This window comes from Populus nigra, chromosome 3, assembly GCF_951802175.1.
Source record: "Populus nigra chromosome 3, ddPopNigr1.1, whole genome shotgun sequence".
NCBI classification, from domain to species: domain Eukaryota; kingdom Viridiplantae; phylum Streptophyta; class Magnoliopsida; order Malpighiales; family Salicaceae; genus Populus; species Populus nigra.
In genome coordinates this window covers 22,408,701-22,429,390 of record NC_084854.1, presented here as the reverse complement: position 1 = coordinate 22,429,390, position 20,690 = coordinate 22,408,701, and the positions used below count along the sequence as shown (strand labels likewise).

The 20,690-nt window shown below is 35.5% G+C and overlaps 3 protein-coding genes across 4 annotated transcripts; 2 read left to right on the top strand and 1 right to left on the bottom strand.

Moving 5' to 3' along the window:
* Nucleotides 1-2,501: 2,501 nt before the first annotated feature.
* LOC133689245 (bifunctional purple acid phosphatase 26) lies at nucleotides 2,502-9,871 on the top strand. 2 transcript variants are annotated; one of them, XM_062109046.1, is made up of 10 exons: nucleotides 2,502-2,830; nucleotides 3,463-3,689; nucleotides 4,251-4,451; nucleotides 4,848-4,959; nucleotides 5,712-5,938; nucleotides 6,659-6,797; nucleotides 7,940-8,160; nucleotides 8,486-8,607; nucleotides 8,695-8,856; nucleotides 9,571-9,871. In XM_062109046.1, the coding sequence occupies exons 2-10, from the start codon at nucleotides 3,498-3,500 to the stop codon at nucleotides 9,644-9,646; spliced, it is 1,452 nt and encodes a 483-aa protein (XP_061965030.1). In that variant the 5' UTR covers nucleotides 2,502-2,830; nucleotides 3,463-3,497; the 3' UTR covers nucleotides 9,647-9,871. The 2 variants fall into 2 exon arrangements, with proteins under 2 accessions (XP_061965030.1, XP_061965029.1); XM_062109045.1 differs by having other exon boundaries at nucleotides 2,503-2,765.
* Nucleotides 9,872-10,384: 513 nt separating this feature from the next.
* Nucleotides 10,385-11,263, top strand: LOC133688808 (zinc finger protein 3-like). The gene has a single exon (XM_062108421.1). The coding sequence runs from the start codon at nucleotides 10,385-10,387 to the stop codon at nucleotides 11,261-11,263; it is 879 nt and encodes a 292-aa protein (XP_061964405.1).
* A 1,752-nt stretch (nucleotides 11,264-13,015) lies between these two features.
* On the bottom strand, nucleotides 13,016-20,573 carry LOC133689244 (synaptotagmin-5-like). Its single transcript, XM_062109044.1, has 13 exons — nucleotides 20,082-20,573; nucleotides 19,798-19,900; nucleotides 19,640-19,692; nucleotides 19,402-19,522; nucleotides 18,901-19,022; nucleotides 18,074-18,175; nucleotides 17,416-17,490; nucleotides 16,410-16,489; nucleotides 15,434-15,584; nucleotides 15,094-15,324; nucleotides 14,668-14,964; nucleotides 14,278-14,391; nucleotides 13,016-13,532 (listed from the first exon to the last, which is right to left on the bottom strand). Exons 1-13 carry the CDS (start codon nucleotides 20,184-20,186, stop codon nucleotides 13,386-13,388), a joined length of 1,701 nt encoding a protein of 566 aa, XP_061965028.1. The 5' UTR covers nucleotides 20,187-20,573; the 3' UTR covers nucleotides 13,016-13,385.
* Nucleotides 20,574-20,690: the final 117 nt, after the last annotated feature.

Below are 20,690 nucleotides of genomic sequence, written 5' to 3'. Positions count from 1 at the left end.
AAGGATTTGGGGTGAATAATACAAAACCTTTATGACTTTTCAATTCCAAAACTGTGATTAGAATAGCAACTCAGAAGAACAAAAGACAAGGCAAATTTTTCAACAAGGCTTTTCCTTCTTTTATATTATGCAATTCTTTTTTTTTTAATTATATAACATGCAATTTAATTCTTATATTAAAGGGTTCTTTCAACTATACCCTCCCAAAAGTTCACATATTTGATTTATGACCCTCTTCCCTTACTTTACTTTTATTCCCACCCTCCTTGAAATAATCTCACTCTAATTTCCTTCTCGTTAGGAATAAAAAAAACATTTAAAATTGTTTAATTATTGTTTTCTATTTAAAAGAATGACTCTTTAATATAAGAGTGGTGATAATAGTAAAGAGAGGAGAAATTGACAATATTAGCTTATAATTATGGAAGCAACAAAGGATAATAACTATAGATATAACTATGGTGGTGACAGCATGAAAATTAACGAAGGTGACGAAAATTAACGATAAAGTATCATTTAGAGGGTGAGGAAAAGATAAAAAAATCGATTAAATCGAGAAAATTGGAAAACAAATAATTAAAAAACCAGAATTATGAAAAAAATCGATTAAAATTTTGAAAAAACCGACTGGTTCGATTTTGGTTTTATAAGTCTGAAATTGAAAAAATCGAACTGAACCGAAACCAAACCAAAAAAAAAATAAAAAAAATCAAGTCAAACCAAAAAAACCGATCCAAACCGGTTTGAATCAATTTTTTCCTAAAAAACCGAACCGAATAGAAACCGATTGGTTTGAATCAGTTTCGGTTTTTTTAAAACAAAAATTTGGTTTGATTACTATTTTTTAATAAAAACTAAATCGAACCGAAAACAATCTCTCCTAATATCATTTATAATAATAGGATTTTTTTGTTATTACTATTACATGAAAAAACCCAATACCATCACTTACAATGATAGCGATAGAGATAATGAAGAAAATAGTGAACCTTATGACTGTAAAAGTGATTACTATCCATCATAATTGTAAAATATAATACTATGTCATCTTTTTTAAAAATAATCATTCTCATTCCTATTATTAATAATACATCTTAAAAAAATCCATTTTGATATAGAACTAACTACTACCACATATCACATATGATGGTTTAGTTTAGAATTTAGATATTAGAGTAGAATAGGCTTAAGGCTCATGCTTCACCACGACTCGGATCAAAAACCAATTATTATATAAAATAATATGAGTGTTATTATTTTGTTCTGTATGTGATGAAATACTTGAATTAAAAAATAAAATTTTTACCAATGTATCGGATCAAATTAATTAATCATCATGTGCATTAATAAATGAAAAACAAATTGGTGTGACTTCTTCAACCTAGTAGCCCAAGAGCAAACTAATTGCCATGTTCAAGTGCCGATTGAGTTTTAAAAAATCACGCTGATGTCGTTTTAACCTGTGTCTAACTCCAGCTTAAATGTGAAACAAAAGATTATTAAAGTATTATATCACAAAAGAATTTTAAGGAGTGAAAATAAAAGATGATGACATATTGTATTGATTCAAGTTAACATGCGAAACTTACGACCTGATAATAGACACGGCTGCAATGAGTTAATCTACTTGGACAATATGTCTCCTTCCTTTTCCTTCCTTCATTCCTTTTTTGTTTGGGCCTTAATTGGATCTTAATTGATCTCGGGTTGGATTAAGTCTCGAACTAAATTGAAGAGGTACAAAAGAATTGAAGATAAAATATAAAAATTATGTCATATTATTTCGATCCCGGTCAATATGAGTTAACCTATAAAATTCAGGTCATAAACATAATCCTAATGAGGTCCCTTACTCTCTTTCCATATAAGCTTCAATTGGGTCTCTACAACTAGATGAAATTTAAAATTAAATTGAAGAGTTATAAAAAAATTGGGACCAAATAAAAAAAACTGTCGAAATTGTCTTCTCGAGCTCCTTCTCTAGAGTAGTGTGGTGGCGTTGGACTCCAAACGTGGCTTCAACAAGTTTTTATCTCCTTCCCCTCCATTTTTTTCATACAATAACAGGAAAGAATAAAACAATGCAGCCAGTAGAAAAGACCATTTTGTGTGTGTTTACACAACGTTTTCTATGGTAGAAAAGACCATTCAATCTGAGTTTTTACCAGGGCAGATGCTTGTCACTAAGATAACAAAAGCAAATAAGAAGTAATTGGCTATCAATTTTACAATCGAAGGACCCAATCAATTAAAAAAGAACTTTGGCAACCAAAATAAAAACAATAAAAAACACTACTCTAGTTCATTATGGAATGAACAGTGTTTAACACTATCACGACAACCTTTCCGTTTTAGTTTTTTTTTTTTTTTTAATTTAATTTAATGTGGAATATTGGACATGGCCCAGAAAAAGAAAATGACTCTGACGTTATCTCATCCAAAAGCACATCCTTAGGATTGAATCACACATGAGTTCTTATATCGTATTGCAGACACGAGCCATTGGACCTTGCAAGGAAGGAAACCTACCAATTATGGGCTGCCATGTAATCAATCCTCTGCAACTTACCACATATATTCTTGGCTCCAAGGCAATCAATAAACCACACGACAAACTGTCTTTTCTATCTAATTAACTTACGTCACGCCACCACGTTCTTCCCGGCTAACCTACTCCTCCTCTTCCCTTTCTCCATATAAAGTCTGATACAGACATTATCATCATATGACCACCTCTGCCACCCTCTTCAAATTAATGTTCTAAGGTACGATTCCTCATCAATTCAATGGTTAAAATGATGACGATGATGTTGAAAATTTATTAGCTCAGGTTGTTGTTTTTCTTTTTGCCTTGCTGTTCTTTATATGTTATTATTATGTGGATGATTTGGTTTTTGTTTTCTGAAATGTTTTGATTTGCTGCTCGTTTTAGAATGAGGAACGTGTTTAGCCTTCTTTCGTTGCTGGCTGACTTTGATTTCTTGGTTTTTGTTGGTTATATTTGAAATATACAGAACTTGTCAGCCATTTTTCTTGTTGCAAGTAATGTTTTTGCTCCCTTCTTTTGATGCTTTTAGAGGGATTTCAAAACGGTTTGTGTTTGTTTGATTTTAGAGTTGGAAATCGACTGTACAAAGAATTGGTTGGTGTGGATTATTTGAGCTTAGAGCTTAGAAAAGGTTGTTCATTTTGAAATTTATGCAGTCTTGAAATCCTGGAATGAAAATATGGTTCCAGAGTGAAATCATAGTCCAAATTGATAATAGCGTTTGTTTTCCTTTTTTTGTTGATCTGTCCTTGTGATTTATTGATATATTGGCATTGATTCGGCGTGCAGTTGTTGAATTATTTGTTATTGAAAAATATGGTTTTAGAGGAGAATTACTAGTTGAACATGGATAGTAGGCTATTTTTGTTGATTTTCCGTTGTGATTGATATTTTTCATTGATTATGGGATGCAGCTATTGAATTGTTAGTGGCTGATTGATCAATAATCATGCCAAAGGTTTTTGAGACACAGCCCATATTGCTTCAACTTATACTAGTGTTCGTCATTTTCTCGGGCTTTTTCAAGAATGGAAATGCTGGGATAACGAGCGATTTCATTCGGTCAGAATGGCCATCTATTGACATCCCTCTTGATAATGAAGTATTTGCAGTCCCAGAGGGTCATAATGCACCACAACAAGTAAGCAATTGGAATATATTGTGCTAAAAAGATCTGTGGTGAGATTGCATATGGGCATATGAATCTGCTTGATAATTTTGTCTGTTCTGCCCATATTTAATGCTCCATGGAATTATCATGCAATTACGTGAAGATGGAAAGGGAAAGAAATGACGTTTTGGTGCATGTGCATATTCTAATTGTCTTTCTTACACCTTCGATATGGACCCCTTTTTCACAGCAAGTAGATTAGTGTAATCAAGTACTTCTGTTTGTTAAATAGGTTTTAGGTCCTTTTTCTAAAAGAAAAACTAAAGTAAAGAGGTGTTACAACAAATGAAGTAGCATTCAAGTGCAAAGATTACTGATTGGTGTTTATGACAATACGAGGTTAATATATCTTGAAACCTACTAAACTGTGTTACCACAAGCACACTTTTCATTCAATTGAGAGTCCTGGAATCATTTTGTTCAGATGATGATGGGATGAATATCGTCTACCATATATATCTGCATTTTGTTTCTTTTTATAGTTATTTCTTTGTTATTTAACCATATTTTCCTGAATTACTTTAACCATAGGTACATATAACCCAAGGTGACTACAACGGAAAGGCTGTAATAATCTCGTGGGTGACACCTGATGAACCAGGCACCAACAAAGTGCAATATGGTGTGTCAAAGAAGAAATATGATTTTACTGCAGAGGGGACAGTGAAAAATTATACCTTTTACAATTACAAGTCTGGCTACATTCATCAGTGCCTTGTTGATGGCCTTGAGGTAACTGCTAATTGAACCATGGAAGTAGGTAAATTGATGAATTGCTGAATATTTTGTCTTTTTCTCTGAGTAACATACAAATTACCAACTGCAAGTTGACATAGTAAATTATTGTGTTAGAAATTACTTGAAAAAAGTCTCTCACCCTCTTATATATCAACTTTAACAGGTTCTGATCTTGGCAGAGCTTTTTCATATAGTAAATAGATTAAAAAGGCACTCTGGGGGTTTTCTGCTATGCCAAACACATTAGAATGACTTTTGAGTAGTTAGTATGGATATAAACATGCTCCAATTGAATTTCCATGCTACGCCAATTGACACAACCAATTTGGAAATCTTTTTGGCTCACAACTGCTTAAGAAGTAACCATTTGAGTTTCTTTCTTGTTTCCAGTATGAGACCAAGTACTACTACAAGATTGGCAGCGGTGATTCTTCTCGAGAATTCTGGTTCCAAACACCTCCAAAGATCAATCCAGATACTCCTTACAAGTTTGGAATAATTGGTGAGTTGTTCCCTTCTTTACAAAGTCTTATAGGGACCGTTGTAAAATTTTTGAAAGGTTAAAATAGTAAGCTGCGTTGAACTTCGATATGTACTGCTGATTTTCATATATATATATATATATATATATATATATAAATATGTACTTTGGTACCATATATTTGATGGAATCTGTGCTGTTTAGGCTTGACATGGTTCTGTTACGTGAAGCATGATAATGGCTATTAAAAAACAATTAGATAATTGAAATTTCCAGAACTTGGAGGAAATTAGTACTTCACCTGGACAAAATATTTCCCCTGCCTGATGGGCACCCAATATATAAGTTTTAGAGAAGACTATCAGAATGTGCCATGGATAATTTCTTATGTCTTTGAACTAAAACGTGGCATGTTACAATGAAAGAGAGGTTCGTTATTTGGAATTAAAGAACCGGCTAGGGTTTGTGCATGCCAGAGTCATGTGTTTCTCAAAAATCCAACTTCTCAAGGGAATTCCTCTATCTAATCACGGCCTTTTTCTTTTTGCAGCGTTAATCATGATACTTCTACTCTTCCTTTTTTCTATTCTATTGCCTTAAAGTTGATATCCATAAGTTCTTTTCTCTGTATGCATGTCATTGGATAAAAGGCTTACCTTTCTTTAAAGAACCCAGAGGTTGTGGTATCTCCAATGGGGCAGGTCCCTTGCTTGGAGGCTCTGGATCCATTTCTTTATGAATTTCAATAATACGTTACTCCTTTTCTATTCCAGGTGACTTGGGACAGACATATAATTCCCTGTCTACACTTGAGCATTACATGCAGAGTGGAGCTCAAGCGGTATTATTTGTTGGAGATCTTGCTTATGCTGATAGATATAAATACAATGATGTTGGTATACGGTGGGATAGCTGGGGTCGTTTTGTTGAGCGCAGTGCAGCATATCAGCCATGGATGTGGTCTGCTGGAAATCATGAAATAGAGTACATGCCTTACATGGTACAGTGTTCAGTCATTCATCAATTTGCACTGCTTTCTGTCACGATGTCATCATTCAGTTTTTAACTTAACTTTTCGGTGCTATGAGAACTTCCGGTCTATCTTGAATTCTTGATATATGTTGTCTAATGAATAAAAGAACTTGCATACTGAATTGGTAACACTGACAGTAAACATTCTCTGGACCGTTTACAGGTTATTGCTTCTCGTTGTTCCTACAGTACCATTGTTCTCATTCCATTCCATAAGCATGGAATAGTCTTGTGGACACATGCAAAGTTTTTTTTACTTGATCTTTTCAATTTCTGTTAGATATTTTTCCTTGTGTATATCCTTGTTGCTTATTGTAAACTCCCATGTCCAGCTACACCTATATAAGATGATTTAACTAACTGTACCATTGAACCTACTGTAACTGCTTTTTCCCTAATTTGCAAATTTTTTTAGTCCTTAAGAAATGAAATATCAATAAGTCAAAGAATACAGCAAATTTACTGACAGTTTGCATGACAAGACATGAGTTTCAGCTTCTGTGTGTGGACCTTAATAACCTAAATAATTTATTAGGTGTTTTTTTGTCTCTTCTTTTCCTTTTTGTTTTATTTCATACATTCAGCATGCAATGCATAGCAATATAGTTCACATGTAGAAATCTGTTTTCCTTAGAAGTTAAAGTTCTTGTTCAGTTCCTAATTCTTTACAATTGTAACATATGTACAGGGAGAAGTTATTCCTTTCAAATCTTATCTTAATCGATACCCTACTCCTCATTTAGCCTCCAAAAGCAGCAGCCCTTTCTGGTATGCCATTAGACGTGCATCTGCTCATATAATTGTGCTGTCCAGCTATTCTTCTTTCGGTAACTTTTCATTCCCTTCTCTACATTGATATCAATTCAGCAGTCATCCTATGGTGCATTGTTTTATGGATCCACACTAAAGTAGTCCAATGAATCACATTCTATTCCTCTCCTACCTCACAGTGGGAGTTCACTAATTTTCAATGACATAGTTTATGAGCATAAACACGAGTATTTTCCATTCTCCCATCTCATAATTTACTACTTCAGAACCTTATGTGATTGATATTAATAATGTCAATCACATACGGTGAAAGGTTTTGACAAGGTTCTTTGACCAGCATGATTCTGGAAGTCTTGGCAGCCTCTTAAAATTTCCTGAGGAAACTATTTTATAAGTGACAGGTGAAAAACTTCTCTTTAAATTGTGACCAAGTGCAGTGTCAAGAAAACTTCACGATTTTAATGTTAGTCATAGGACAGTCTCAGATTAGAGTGTTTATATGGTAAAAATTCCTATTGTTCAATTTGCACCATGGGTGCTTGGCCTGTTCATAAGGTTGTTCACTGGTACTGCACTTTGTGCAGCAGTTTCCCTTGGCCTTGCTATAGAATTGCATAATGCTGGAAGAGGGAAAACTAGCTACACAATTTGTCTCAAGCACGTTAAAAGCACGAGTCATCGAATTGTCTTACAATGCCTACACTTTTGATCTCTTCCCAGCAGTCATAATGTCTCAATTTGTCAGGTTAGCTAGCATCTCCCACTTGATTTTGTAGCATCTATTGTGCTGCTCCTGAAAATCCTCGAGGACTATCTACATTCCCTGGAGGATATGCATTATCATTAAAAGTGAAGGATTTTTAGCAGGAGTATTTGTAGTATTTTTCCTCCCTGTTCTGTCAACATGTTGGTACCCGCTATGGTTTCAAGACCTTGGTGTATAAAAATGTTAATATGGGGACAGCCTGAAATCTACCAAGCAAAATCAGTGCATTCCACAAACGTGTCTTCTGAGATGCTTACGTTAAAATTATGTTTCAAGTAAAATTCTCAGCAAATACAAGTAGTTTGACTTTGACCTCTCTCGCTAAAACCAAAGTGAATAATTAAACCCCTGTAACAGAGAAATATATAGCGTTCTTTTTAAGGGAAGAGCTGTGTCATTTATATCCCTAATTTCATTTGAACTTTTGAACAGTGAAATATACCCCTCAGTGGGAATGGCTCAGAGAAGAACTTAAAAGGGTTGACAGGGAGAAGACACCTTGGCTCATTGTTCTTATGCATATCCCCATCTACAACAGTAACGAAGCACACTTCATGGAAGGTGAAAGTATGCGGGCAGTCTTTGAGAAGTGGTTTGTTCGTTACAAAGTTGATGTAGTTTTTGCTGGGCATGTCCATGCTTATGAAAGATCAGTATGCTTCTTTCCTCATATGTTTTTCCCTTTGTTTTACAATCTGGTTGCTAATGTTTGTATGTTAAGATCTCAGAAAAAAAGAATTTCTCGAAGAAACTGTTTGGTGGTTCATTCAAAATCCAATTAACTTTTAACTTGTCATCAACTAAACAAATTGTAATTCCGAAGCACAGTTCTTTTGATCATCATTTAGTCATGCTAATAAATAGTGGATGTATGTCATGAATTTTGTTTTACAATTTTATACAATTCCATTGACAAATATCTTTCCTTGGACTAGAAGAAAAACACTGTTTTTCATAAATTGTTTTTTCCAATTTCAGTATCGAGTCTCAAACATACACTACAATGTATCTAGTGGTGACCGTTTTCCGGCAGCAGATGAATCTGCCCCTGTCTACATTACTGTCGGAGATGGAGGAAATCAAGAAGGTCTTGCCGGAAGGTAACTGAAGCTACTCGGGGAAAAGATTCTGCCTATAGAGAACACTGCTGGTGGTGGTATTAAATAATTGTTGCATTCATCCTGCAGGTTTAGAGATCCACAACCAGATTACTCGGCATTCAGAGAAGCCAGTTATGGGCACTCTACATTGGAGATAAAGAACAGGACACATGCAATCTACCATTGGAACCGCAATGATGATGGGAAAAAAGTGCCAACTGATGCATTTGTCTTACACAACCAGTACTGGTAAGTATAATTTACCACTTTTTTCAATGTACCCACAATATAACAGCAATTGTGTTTTTGGTCGAAAAAGACAAGTTTTCTGCTTCTGAAAAATCAGATGTAAGCAATGTTCTCTAAATTGTCATTTCTGGCAACACTGATATTCGTACAAGAAGAGCATGGAACCAGGGGAGGTCTATGTGTTTGGTTAACATGTTGGTCCTAAAATTTTGGAATAGTTTTAATCATATCCTTTTTGTTTAGGCTTATTTTATAGGAAATATGTACTTTTTACCCCCCAAAATTATGTATTATCTTCATGGCTCCCCCTTTATCACTTTATTTTCAAGTTTATCCAACTTTTTTTCGTATTGCCCCCACCAATCCTAAAATTCTTGTTCCACCCCTGCATGGAACAATTAACAGAGAAAGACAGCTTGTTAGTATTTATTTATTTATTTTTGTGATGGAGTAGTAGCAGTATTGATGTTGAAGATACGCTGACAAGGGCATGTTATCCTATTGAAAGGAATAAATAATGACAGTAGTAAATAGTCATAATAGTTAGAAATTTAAATTTACTCACAAATCTAGCCTTCGTAATGAAGAAGTATAACTTGAAGTCTAAAACTATTATGCACTGGCAATTTATCATCCATATCAGAATGTAATCAGAGTTTTTATTTTATCTTGCTAATGAGATAATATTTACAAAGTTGGGATGTGTCTACACAGGGGAAGTAATCTGAGAAGAAAAAAATTGAAGAAGCATCATTTGAGGACTGTTGTTGGCTGGGTTTCAAGTTACTGACAATATTTCAAGAACTCCGGAAGCTATCTCCAGATGTATTCGGCAAGATTGATGGAAATGGAATGTTAGTTAATCAAGCATTCTGAATGGAGATTCATTTTGATCTTGCAATTGTAATGGTTCCTTAACAAAAACACATGGATAATGCCTGTCCTGTCAGTGCGATATCCTGTCCCATAAATGCACAGAATCCAGTGAAATGATCAAGGTGTGCAGATTATGCTATCAAGGGCTTTTTTCTTTGCAAGCAAATGCATTATATTAACACGCGCCTAGTCCAGTTTAGCATTGGAAAAACCTCTACAAGATATTGATATCGCAAGCATTAATCTTTTACCATGAGTCATTATCCAAAAAAATAAATAAGAACTGCATAACTGGAAAGATAATTTCCCTTAATGCAAATAATTCCTTTCCTTAATGCTCAGAAAACCACCAAATCATGCATTCGCTCCCATTTACGAAAGTTTGACTCTTTGATTGTGCAGCCCTGTTCACAGGAGTTCAATTACATATTAGGAATATTTGTATGAGAATCCTCTTTAATGAAACAAAATCTTCTAAGCTTCGTCATCATTCAAGCCCTTTTTTCAATTGATGCATTGTAATAACCACACAATGGGATTCTTTCCATTCATGAAAAGATACTACATTAATTCAAGACTCAATAAAAAGAGGAACATTTTTCACAATCTTAATGCCAAACCAAACTCAAGCTTGACCTTTCTTGAGTTCTCAATGGAAACAGGTGGTACAGAAAGGTGCCCCTCTGAGGGTTCTAGCATATCAGCAACCTCGGAAGGAACACCACATAGAGATGGTAGTGAACTAGATCAAACAGAGATGGTCAATACGAATATGAAAGAGAAAGTTGTCCAAGGATCTGAACCAGCCCTCCTTCCCAAATCGAGTGCTCGTGTTTTGCTGGATTTGAAGCTTTCTAGAGATAATTCGATCCGCGGGTCGAAGCTAGAATTCAATCTATTTAGCCCCATGAATGTTGGTTCTTCTCTTGCTAAAGAGTCTACCGATGAGACCTTGAAGCAAACCGAGTCTAGGGTTTTCCCTTGCAACTTTTGCAAGAGAGAGTTCTCCACATCCCAAGCCTTAGGTGGGCATCAAAACGCACACAAACAGGAGAGGACACTAGCCAAGAGGCGTCAAGAGATGGATGTGGGTGCTTTGGTACACTTGCCATATTATCCCTATTCAAGCCTCTCAACAAACCCATATTATGGATCTTTAAATAGGTCACTTGGGGTACGGTTGGATTCCTTGATTCACAAGACATCGCCTCCTTATTCATGGACATCCCCCATAGGGCTTCGCTACGGCGCCCATGGTGGCTGGTCCGGGCAAACTACGATGAATACACAACCTTCGAATGGTAGACTAACGACAGAGAGTTTGGATGCCTTTAGTGGTGGATTTGGAATTTCTAGTTCCTCATCTTCTTCAAGGTTTGAGGACAATCTCCTTCGAAATTTTGCTTCTTCTCCATCATCCAATACCGTTGCAATCAACAAGCCTCCCGGTACTGATCATGTCCAGCAAACTGACCATCCAAAAAGTTATCAAACAGATGATTCGGGACTTGATTTGTCACTCAAGCTCTAGAAAATTAATTAATATTGTCTAGTAGAACACTACAAGCATGCTAGTTGTTTATGCTTGACCTATTTCTATTTGTTTTTATTCATCATGTGTTTGGATTTCACATTGAACTAAAGATACGTACAAAAACATGCTTAGTTATTTGGTTGTCCTTTTTAGTTTCTAATTTATAATGTCAATGCACAATTTTTCCTCTCTCCATATGACCTTGCGAAACTTGATGCATGGGATCTTAATGCGTAAAGGTCGACCTTCATGATCTTTCCCTATTTGTGTTTTGTATTTTTCTAAGCATCAGAGTTCCCCCCGTTTTATATAGGCCATGCGAGCAATCACACCTTCTCTAAGATCAATCTTTCGCCAATGTTAGATGGATATTTCGTCGCTAGGTTTTTGAAGAATTTTACTTGGAGCTCTACTGCTAATTAATGAAATGAATTCGGGAGAGATGTAAACTTAAATATGGGATTTTGATACAGAAGTTGTAGTTCGTTTTCTTGGCTGAGAATCCGTTTGATTCTAAGAAGATCTCGCAAACATACTGAATAAGGGTGGCATGCACCAACTCTTAATTTGTGCACAATATTAACACGCCATTTTAGAGCCATAAATTGAGATTTCCTTCCTGTTCTTCATTAGAAGCCACTAATCATAAGATCCAGTGCATGAATATTGATGCTGTATTGGCATCTTCTGGGATAATATGAAACGAATAATTCCATGAGTTAATAAGGGTTTATTTTATTTTATTTTATTTTTTATATATATATAACGATATCATATATCCTCAACCATTTTAGGCATCGGACAAGACTAAGTTTTCTTTTCAAAGGATCGCCCTTCACATCAGTTTAGTATATCCAAGAAACTAAACTTTTTAGGTATGCCTCTCTTTGAATTAAAATCTTTAATGATAACAAAATTAACAAAATCATTTATCATTTAATTAGTCAACTGTAAAAGATAATATTTTCTGTAACGTTAGGATCAATTAATGTAGAGAACTAACTGTATTAACGTGTGATTCATCTATCATCATTGATATATATATATATATATATATATATATATATATATATATATATATATATATATATATATATATATATATATAAGGGCCCTAGCTAGTAGTATATGCTCACATGTTGAAGCGAAATTAACCTTCATGTCCTTGAGACACGCACAGAAACACGCAAGTGTTAAATATGTATATTTGATGATGTTAATTTCTTAGTTTTTTGAAAAAACCTAAGATATAGAATATCGAAAAGATATTCAAAAACAATTGAAGTGAATAGGCAAGATTTTCAGAACATAAATAGCTTATCAGCACTTTATTTTGACTATAAAAGCTCAAAATTTAATTATGAAAAGCAATCCCTAGTGCCCAATTTTCGTAGATAAAAATACGAAAAGCTCGATCACGTTGTTTTATGATGGTTAAAAATAATTAAGCACATGTTTTTTTTTAAAAAAAAAAACATTATCTTCCAAATATATTCTTTGCATACTTGGGTTATTTACATGAGTTAACATTATTAGTGTTATTGCATATATATAGAGAACCCACATGAGGCATCCTCGTTCAATGGTTGGTAAAGGTTTCGAGTGAATGGATTCTGACAAGGTTTTTGTTAGTTTCAGTCCTGGATGAGGAGGGGAACTGGTTGGCATAGTAGTATTTGTAAGAACTTACTCAGTATTAGTTGCCTTCTAATATGAATTGGTTTGCTACGTACCAGAAACAGTCAGGAATAATCGAATGTTGCTAGTTTTTTTTTTAAAAAAAAGTGGAATAACTTCAATCATGGGAATTAGCATCATTCCCGAGGAACATTCAACTCGTGGCTTGTCCTGTGACAATCATACAATCTCATGGTACAGCACTTCCTACTGTCCTCTCGACCAATCTACCTGTTTGGTATACTTCAATCCTTTTTCCTTTAGACCACAGCAAAAAGTTATTTACACTAAAGGTGTTTCCTCGCATATACATGGCACGAGATTTATTAACTTGTACGCAAGAATGACTGTAATGTTCTCTGTATGCATCTATGGAGTGGGTAGAAGAAAAAGCCTCTTTCAAAAGGTTCACCGTCTGGGGTCTGCTACTCGACAGGTTCACTCAAGAATCGCGATAAATATGCTGTGGCGACCACTTGAGGTGCAAATTTAATCTTCCGGATTTAGCCTCGTCAAGTTGGAAGCAATCTTTGTATTCGCCTTCCAATATAACCCTGGTCAAAGTCAGGATGCATCTCCCCATATAATCCTGAAGTAAATAAAATCAAGCCCAAAAATGGTGTCAGCACTCATTACAGCAACACAAGGTCAGCAAAGGCATGCAGCACAATGCAGCAGTCTCTAAATCCATCGAAGCAACTAGATTTGTGTTATATATCAGGATAGCTTTCTGTTAAAAGTTTGAGAACGCCAAGCACCAGATATCCCGATGGAAAAAGTGCGCTCAGGCACCACAACTGCACTCCCATAGTGAGATATGCACGTAGTAGTGGTTTAGGGACCAATACTTACTTGGTATTAAAGCCACTCATTTGGCCAATATGTTTAACATCAGAAAATTAATAGAGAAGATGGACAAGGAACCGTATAAGCATCCAGTTCAGAAGTCAGCCCCACCATATAATTACCAACACGTTAATTTTGGAGTATAATGTGCAAGCAGCAAGCATTTTGACGATTGCATCAAAAGATAAAATATCAAGAATAGTAGATTTTAAGGATTTTATTAAAACTTTCTAATTTCAAAACCACAGACAATAAGAGCAGCTTTGATTAATCTCTAACAACCCACAAAGATTGTTATTAAAAATTTTCTTTTAAAAAACAAACCTAGGATCAACTCAGGTCATTGTAGTGCCGACCTAGGGGATAATTGCGAGAATGCAAATGAACCACAGGACTATGGGCCTATAATGATCACAACTGTACCATTACGTAAGTAAATGATAAAGAACTTGAAAAATAACAGCAGATAGTTCTTTTTTTCTTTGTACCTTCCCAAATGTGTCATGATCCCAAACTTCGACAATAAGCATATCATGTAGTCCATCCTCAACAACAAAGTCAAAAGTTTGATTCCAAACAGGATTCAAGTTGTTGTTCACAACCTGGAAAAGGAAATTAACAATGAAGTAAATTATACTCTGAAGCCAGAGAGAGCAATAGTAACCATTGAAGATATTAAGAAGCTAGGAGCATGAGGTAGAAGTGCAAAGATAAATAAAATCCCCTTCTTCAAGGGTCTCCTTCACCATAAAAAATGCATAAGGAACAGAAAAAACTAGAGGTGGAAAGGCAAGGTTAATGAAGAAATCTCAAGAAAGACAGCAGTTCAAAAAGAAGAAGAAGAAGAAGTTGTTCATGGTTTGGAATGAAGCCTTTACCCTGGTTTTGTTTCTCATCTCCGATTTCTTCATTGTTAGTGTAACAAAGGGGTCAGCCTTACCCATCAAATCCACCACTGGCAGATCTTCTGCAGAAATGACAGTGACAGAGAGAACTCCTCTAACGATAACCTCTCTTCTCTTCTTTGTGACTTCATTTACATTTCCAGTAATTTCCATACTGTTTGCGCCGTTTTTAAGTACCTTCTCTAAAGAAGTCATTGAGAAGCTGGAGGCAAAAGAGTTGCCAAGGCCATTCTCCATACCAAAAGGACGGTACAAAAGTTCCAGGTGCACCTAAAATCAAACAATAGTTGAGACAACAATACAAATGAACAGTCTTCATGGTATTACCCTGGGATGTAAAAGGTCTCTCAGAGTCTTCATGATAATGTATTTCCATAGGGAAGTGACAAGTGTTCTCACCTGCCCCCTGTTTTTATTATCTCGTTGGACCTCCAAATCCTTAACCAGCTTCAACCACAAATCCTTCACTTTACCAGGCTCAAGCTCATTTAGTTTTACTTGGGCGCACCCGAGGAGCTCAGCTGCCTGTATCCCCTCATCATCATAAATTTTTACTACCAAGTGTTGAGTAGTTGCATCTTCAACAACAAATTCAAAGTGTTCGTTCCATATTGGATTCAGATCATTGTTCTACAGGAGAAAAAACGAATTCATTTCAAATCAAGTTTTGTAAAACAAAACCCCTCAAGAGAAAATGTTGTTTTAAATTACACTACCAAAATGCATAAAAATATCTCACAATTATTTTGGTGGTTTTCGTTTTATCAGGTAAAGGGCGTATGTATAACTTGGCGAAGGGATCAGATTTCCCAATGAGATCTTTATTCGTCAAATCCTTTGCCTGCACAAGCTTCACCTCCAATATTCCCACAGGCTTTAACTCCAGGTCACTGCACAATAACATTATTAGCTACTTCAATGAATTGACAAAACAAAAACAAATGCAGCCAATAACCACTACCACACCCTGCCTCCTCTCCCATGGTCCCACCCTCTCTAGCAGGTTGAAAGGAGAAAATGAACCACCACAAATACCCCTTCTTAGCAGTCCTATGGTTCCACCTTCTATAGCTAATTGAAAGGAAAAAATGAACCATCACCACTTCTGGACAGCTCAACTAAGTATTTAAAGAGAGAGAGATTGTATACTCAAGCATGAGAACTTAACACAAGGTGCCAAGTCCAACCCTTGGTGAGCGTGTAAGGAGATTAAGAGTTGCATTAATTGATGATCTCAAAAGCAACTCTTACTAGCATTTTTTTGGTAATATGCCTGCAAGGTATAAAAAATTGGACCACAGCCACCTCATGCAACTCCATGTTTGCTTGGGAACAGTTGTCAAGTCAAACTGACATGTATGCAGCCAGTCTGAAGAGTGCGTGAAAATGGTATACATACAGAGTGTGGCCCTCACAAGAATACCAGGTCTAAAGAATGGCTTATCTGACAACCAAATCCTAAATTGAGTTCTTGTGAGGTAGATTTCTAGTATAAAAATTACTTCCAATACCCCAAAAGCTACTCCATTAAGTATTTCTAGGGTGATAGGTCCATGGTGTTATAACTAATCATTCAAAATTACTCAAATGCTTTTCTACAATTACAGAATGAATAATGAGAGACCAGCAATCAAAACACACAGTAATTTTTATTAGGAAAGAAAAGTGAAAAATGCAATCAAAGTGCTTCCATCTCTTGCTGAGCACTGACATACCTGTAATCCCCAGGCAAAATTGGAACAACTTTCCGAACAGGCCAGGTAATAGAATCTTCAACAGCATTCTGTATTGTCTCCTGTATGGGTGAACATGCAGCTTTATTATGCTTGGATCATGTTGTCACATAAATCTGGAAAGTAAAGCTCTGTGTTTTATAGTGAAAAATAAAAAATAAAATTATCCCATCATCCTCCACAAGCACCATAAATATGCTATAGAGTATTTGCTTATGCCTGAACACACACACACACACACTGTAATGAAACAAAAGCAACATGCTTCTGTATTTACAATTTACCTACTCAAAATAATCTAGTTTCTATCACAATACAGCCCATGTCAAAAGCCTTCAAAGACCAACATAATATTTGAATATATAATCACGAGGATCAATCCCAAATTGCAGCAATAGATGCTTTTCAAGCAACTTCAATTCAAGAACTCGCGACATTGTCACAACACTTTGTCCCTGTGACAAGATTCCAATTAGTTATTCAACCGGGCCTTCCAAATCTTTGGTCTCAAATCATTCGCAAAGCCATGAAGAACATGTCTTTTCACAGACCTAAACTAAGAAGTAATAACTCATACACTTTAATCTCTTCGACGGAATCTACCTCAGTACCAACAGAGAGATGAAGTACCTGAAGTCCACCAGTTAAGACTGATTTAAATGACAACGAAACTGGAAAATTTAATCTCATCTTGAATTAAATGCATCAACTATAATCTAATAAGAGAATTTAGCGTACTTGACTTTGAACAACAAGACTAGTCTCTATGTTGGCCAGTTAAAATTTAAGGAAAAGTATGTGAAATCGAAACTAAAAATTATCAATGGGAAAGGAAAGCTATTTCTAATCCATAGAATTCAAAAGGAAGTAATGTTAATTGATAGAGCCAGACAATAATACATTATCACATAATGAAATCAGGGAAGATGATAATGGGTTCTGTTATCACATGATGAAAGGAAGGAGGCTAACAATGGGTAGTACAAACCTGAATAGCATCATCAAGTCCTGGAATTGCTGATATGTCACCACCAACAACTTTAAGTTTAAAATCCATTTTTTTCTGCAAGACAGGAAACATCCACGCTGAAACTTGTACTTGCTCAGTGTGTTCACGCACAAGCATGTGAGTGCACGTGAGAGAGAGATAGAGGCCTAAAGAACACATCATCACGGTTTATTATTTTTTCTAAATTCACTTCTTTATTGTCAAGTAGATTATGTTGAAGCTTAGGATCAATCCGCACCTAGAATTTGGGCTGCATGCTGATGCTGCTACAATTCCCATTCAAATGACAGTTCAAACTCCCAGTCCCATCAAAAAACGTCTTAAATTTCTATATTAAGCAAAGGAAAGAAGAAATAAAAGAAAGAGAATTTCTTAGGCATATGATTGAAAAATGGATATTGGTTGATCTAAAGGGAGCAATATAGAATTGATCATGTCTATGTGTGCTACTATGTTGGTTGGTGCTACAGTCCAAATATATCAATAGATACAAAGTAGCATACTAATGTATGGCAGTAATTAGTAGACTAGACATTTTATATTCAAATAACAGTCGGGTAAAATATTCTACCCCCTCCCCCCAAAATAAAATAAAATAAAAATAAAAAATTCTAACACTTGAAAACAGATACTGCACCTTTTGTCTCAAAGAACAACAAACAGCTCCAAAGCAAGGAAACTCAGCAACTAGTGGCTTAAAGATCAACCTGAAAACCCCAGTAAATCCGATATCTTTTACCTGAGTAGAAGAGAGAAGAAAAGGAAAAAAAAAAAGAAAAAAAAATGCAGACAGACAGAGAAAGGGCAAAGCATGAGATGATGATAAGCTGCATTAAATGTCAAGTTATGGGATACAACAAAAAAATCTTGAACAAAGAGAAAGACAGCACATTATCACAATAAGATGTCTGGCTGAAACATGTAAATGCCGGGAGGGAGGTCCCAGCATTCTACATTTGACCAGCTGAAGAGTTTTGGAAGCAAAATAAAATATGTTCTCGGGCAGGAAACTTCTTAAGTTTCAGGTGCTTACTCAAGAAATCTGTGTTGAAAGATGCAGAGTCGGGTGATAATTTTGTAGCATTTTTAAAGATTCACGCAAGAAACTAAAATTGTTGGGAGCAAAAGAACAGTTAAAGGTTGATATTTATTTTTCATCTTCTAGTTTACAGAATGTTTATTTAGATGATACAAATCTAATATTTATTAACTAAGGTCTTCTAATGCAATGCTTATTAGGACCGTATCAAGTTTTTGAGTTCAGTCCCATTCTAATCACAACATTCAAAGTTGTAACGGATGTGAAAACACAATAGGCGGCCTATGCATTATGGTTCAACCAGTAGAGCGGAGTTTCAGCAGCACAAGTACGGACAACAAGTCAAAATTAAGGATAAAGATTCTACATTCTCTACTAGATTTCCTTTAAAAGGTTGATATAGTGATATTCTGATTTTTTTTTACCTGTACAGGCAAAGAAACGCCAAGTCTAGTCTTAATATCAAGTATTATACTCGGATTCCCATCCCAGTTCATTTCCAACTCCATGGTGATGCCACTGCCTCCATCTTCAATGATAGAAACTCCTAAAAATAACATTGATTTAGGATTGTCATTTTGTATCATCTACAGAAAATAATGTGACAATATTACAATACACAGAAAACCGAATTCTACATTTGATCATATCCTAGCAAGAACTAGGGAACCTACACATGCACCACCATTTTGGCCATATGAACATGATGAAAACAAAGAAATCTCTGAAACAAGTCTCCAACAGAAGCTGGCAATCAGCTCACAATGGACCAGTAGAGCACAGCAAAAGCCAGATGAAAGGCTGCACGCCTACAGCAACTAACCTATCAAGTAATCTCTAATTGCAAATGAACATAATCGAAGCACGATAGCAAATACCTAAATAATTGCATATCAATTGCAAAAAAAGAAATTTACCAAACCAACCTGTAAATTGGGGCGCAACAGTACCAAGAGTAAACTTCGAAAATTTGAGAGATGACAATATAATCGGTCTATATTGCTCAAGGACAGGTTCCACTGAATCCTTTATCAGCCCAGAAGCTGCCTACACACACCAAAATTATAGATAAATTCATTTTCTCAGAACCAATTGAGAACAACCCGTAACTATGTCATATGCTATAAACTAAATAAAAAGTGAAACCCCACAAAAGCAAAATACCTGGTCAACATAAGGCCAGATCTTTGTAAGATGTTGATTAAGCCAATCCAACTGCAGAAATAAAAATAAAAATCAAATCAAATCAGAACCTCAATGACACATAGATAACATATACATAGACCAAACAAAGAAGAGTAAGAGTAAACGAGAGCTTAACTTCTGGCGCTGAGAGAAGACAACCCAAGAAGGGTAGTACTCAGCTGGCAAGATCTTTCTTGAATCCTCCACTGTCATTCTTGCAAAAGCAGCTATAGTTGTTGCCTGAAATTATGATTAAACAAGAACCCAGAAACCAAATCAATACAAAGAAATCAAAAACACATAAAGATGCAAACTTCACAACAACTTAGCAAAAACCCAGAAACAAAAAACACAAAAAGAGGCTAACATTATAATCAAAACAACTTAATTAACATCAAAGCAAGCCAACAAAGCTACTTACAAGCTCAGACCGAAGCTTGGATCTTGCATTCTCAGACTTAACAAAACCGACAATCAATGCTAGACCGACAGCAAGACCGATAATCAATCCAACAAAAAACGACATTCTGTGGTTTTTAATCAGTACACGGTGAAAAAGAAAGAATGTAAAAGGAGTAGTGTGTATGAATGATAACAGAAGAAGGGAGAAGTTTCCTTTTCCTTGTGTGCGCTTCTTGTTTTCTGGCTATAAAAGCGTTTGCTCACTACTTCTTTGTTTTTGTTTATTAGGGGTTGCTTTTGATGGTAGTTGGCTTTGGTGTTCGTTGTAATCAAAGTTTCTTTTTTCATATATTTTTTTGTTTTGGACCGGAGATGTTGATGTTTTTTTCTGCTTTTTAAGACGCAAGAAAGTAAGTGAAAGAGAAAAGGTCGTTTGCCGACAAAAAGCCGACCTTTTATTTTTATTTTGTTCTGGTTTTTTTCGGACAGTGGATTGAGATGGATTGGATGTTTCTGATTTTTTTTATCATGATGCTTCTGATCTCATTGATAAGATGGCAAATGGCAAGTCTGTTGGTTATATGTGTGATTGACTAGTAATATTCGTCACCCTTGACATGATTAACTT

Coding starts and splice junctions, on each gene's coding strand:
- LOC133689244 (XM_062109044.1), bottom strand. CDS start 20,186: ATGTCGTTTTTTGTTGGATTGATTATCGGTCTTGCTGTCGGTCTAGCA. Junction 19,523..19,639: donor TCTGGCCTTATGTTGACCAG/GTATTTTGCTTT, acceptor TGGTGTGTGTAG/GCAGCTTCTGGGCTGATAAA. Junction 15,325..15,433: donor CGAAAACCACCAAAATAATT/GTGAGATATTTT, acceptor TTTCTCCTGTAG/AACAATGATCTGAATCCAAT.
- LOC133689245 (XM_062109046.1), top strand. CDS start 3,498: ATGCCAAAGGTTTTTGAGACACAGCCCATATTGCTTCAACTTATACTA. Junction 4,452..4,847: donor GCCTTGTTGATGGCCTTGAG/GTAACTGCTAAT, acceptor TCTTGTTTCCAG/TATGAGACCAAGTACTACTA. Junction 8,608..8,694: donor CAAGAAGGTCTTGCCGGAAG/GTAACTGAAGCT, acceptor TTCATCCTGCAG/GTTTAGAGATCCACAACCAG.
- LOC133688808 (XM_062108421.1), top strand. CDS start 10,385: ATGGAAACAGGTGGTACAGAAAGGTGCCCCTCTGAGGGTTCTAGCATA.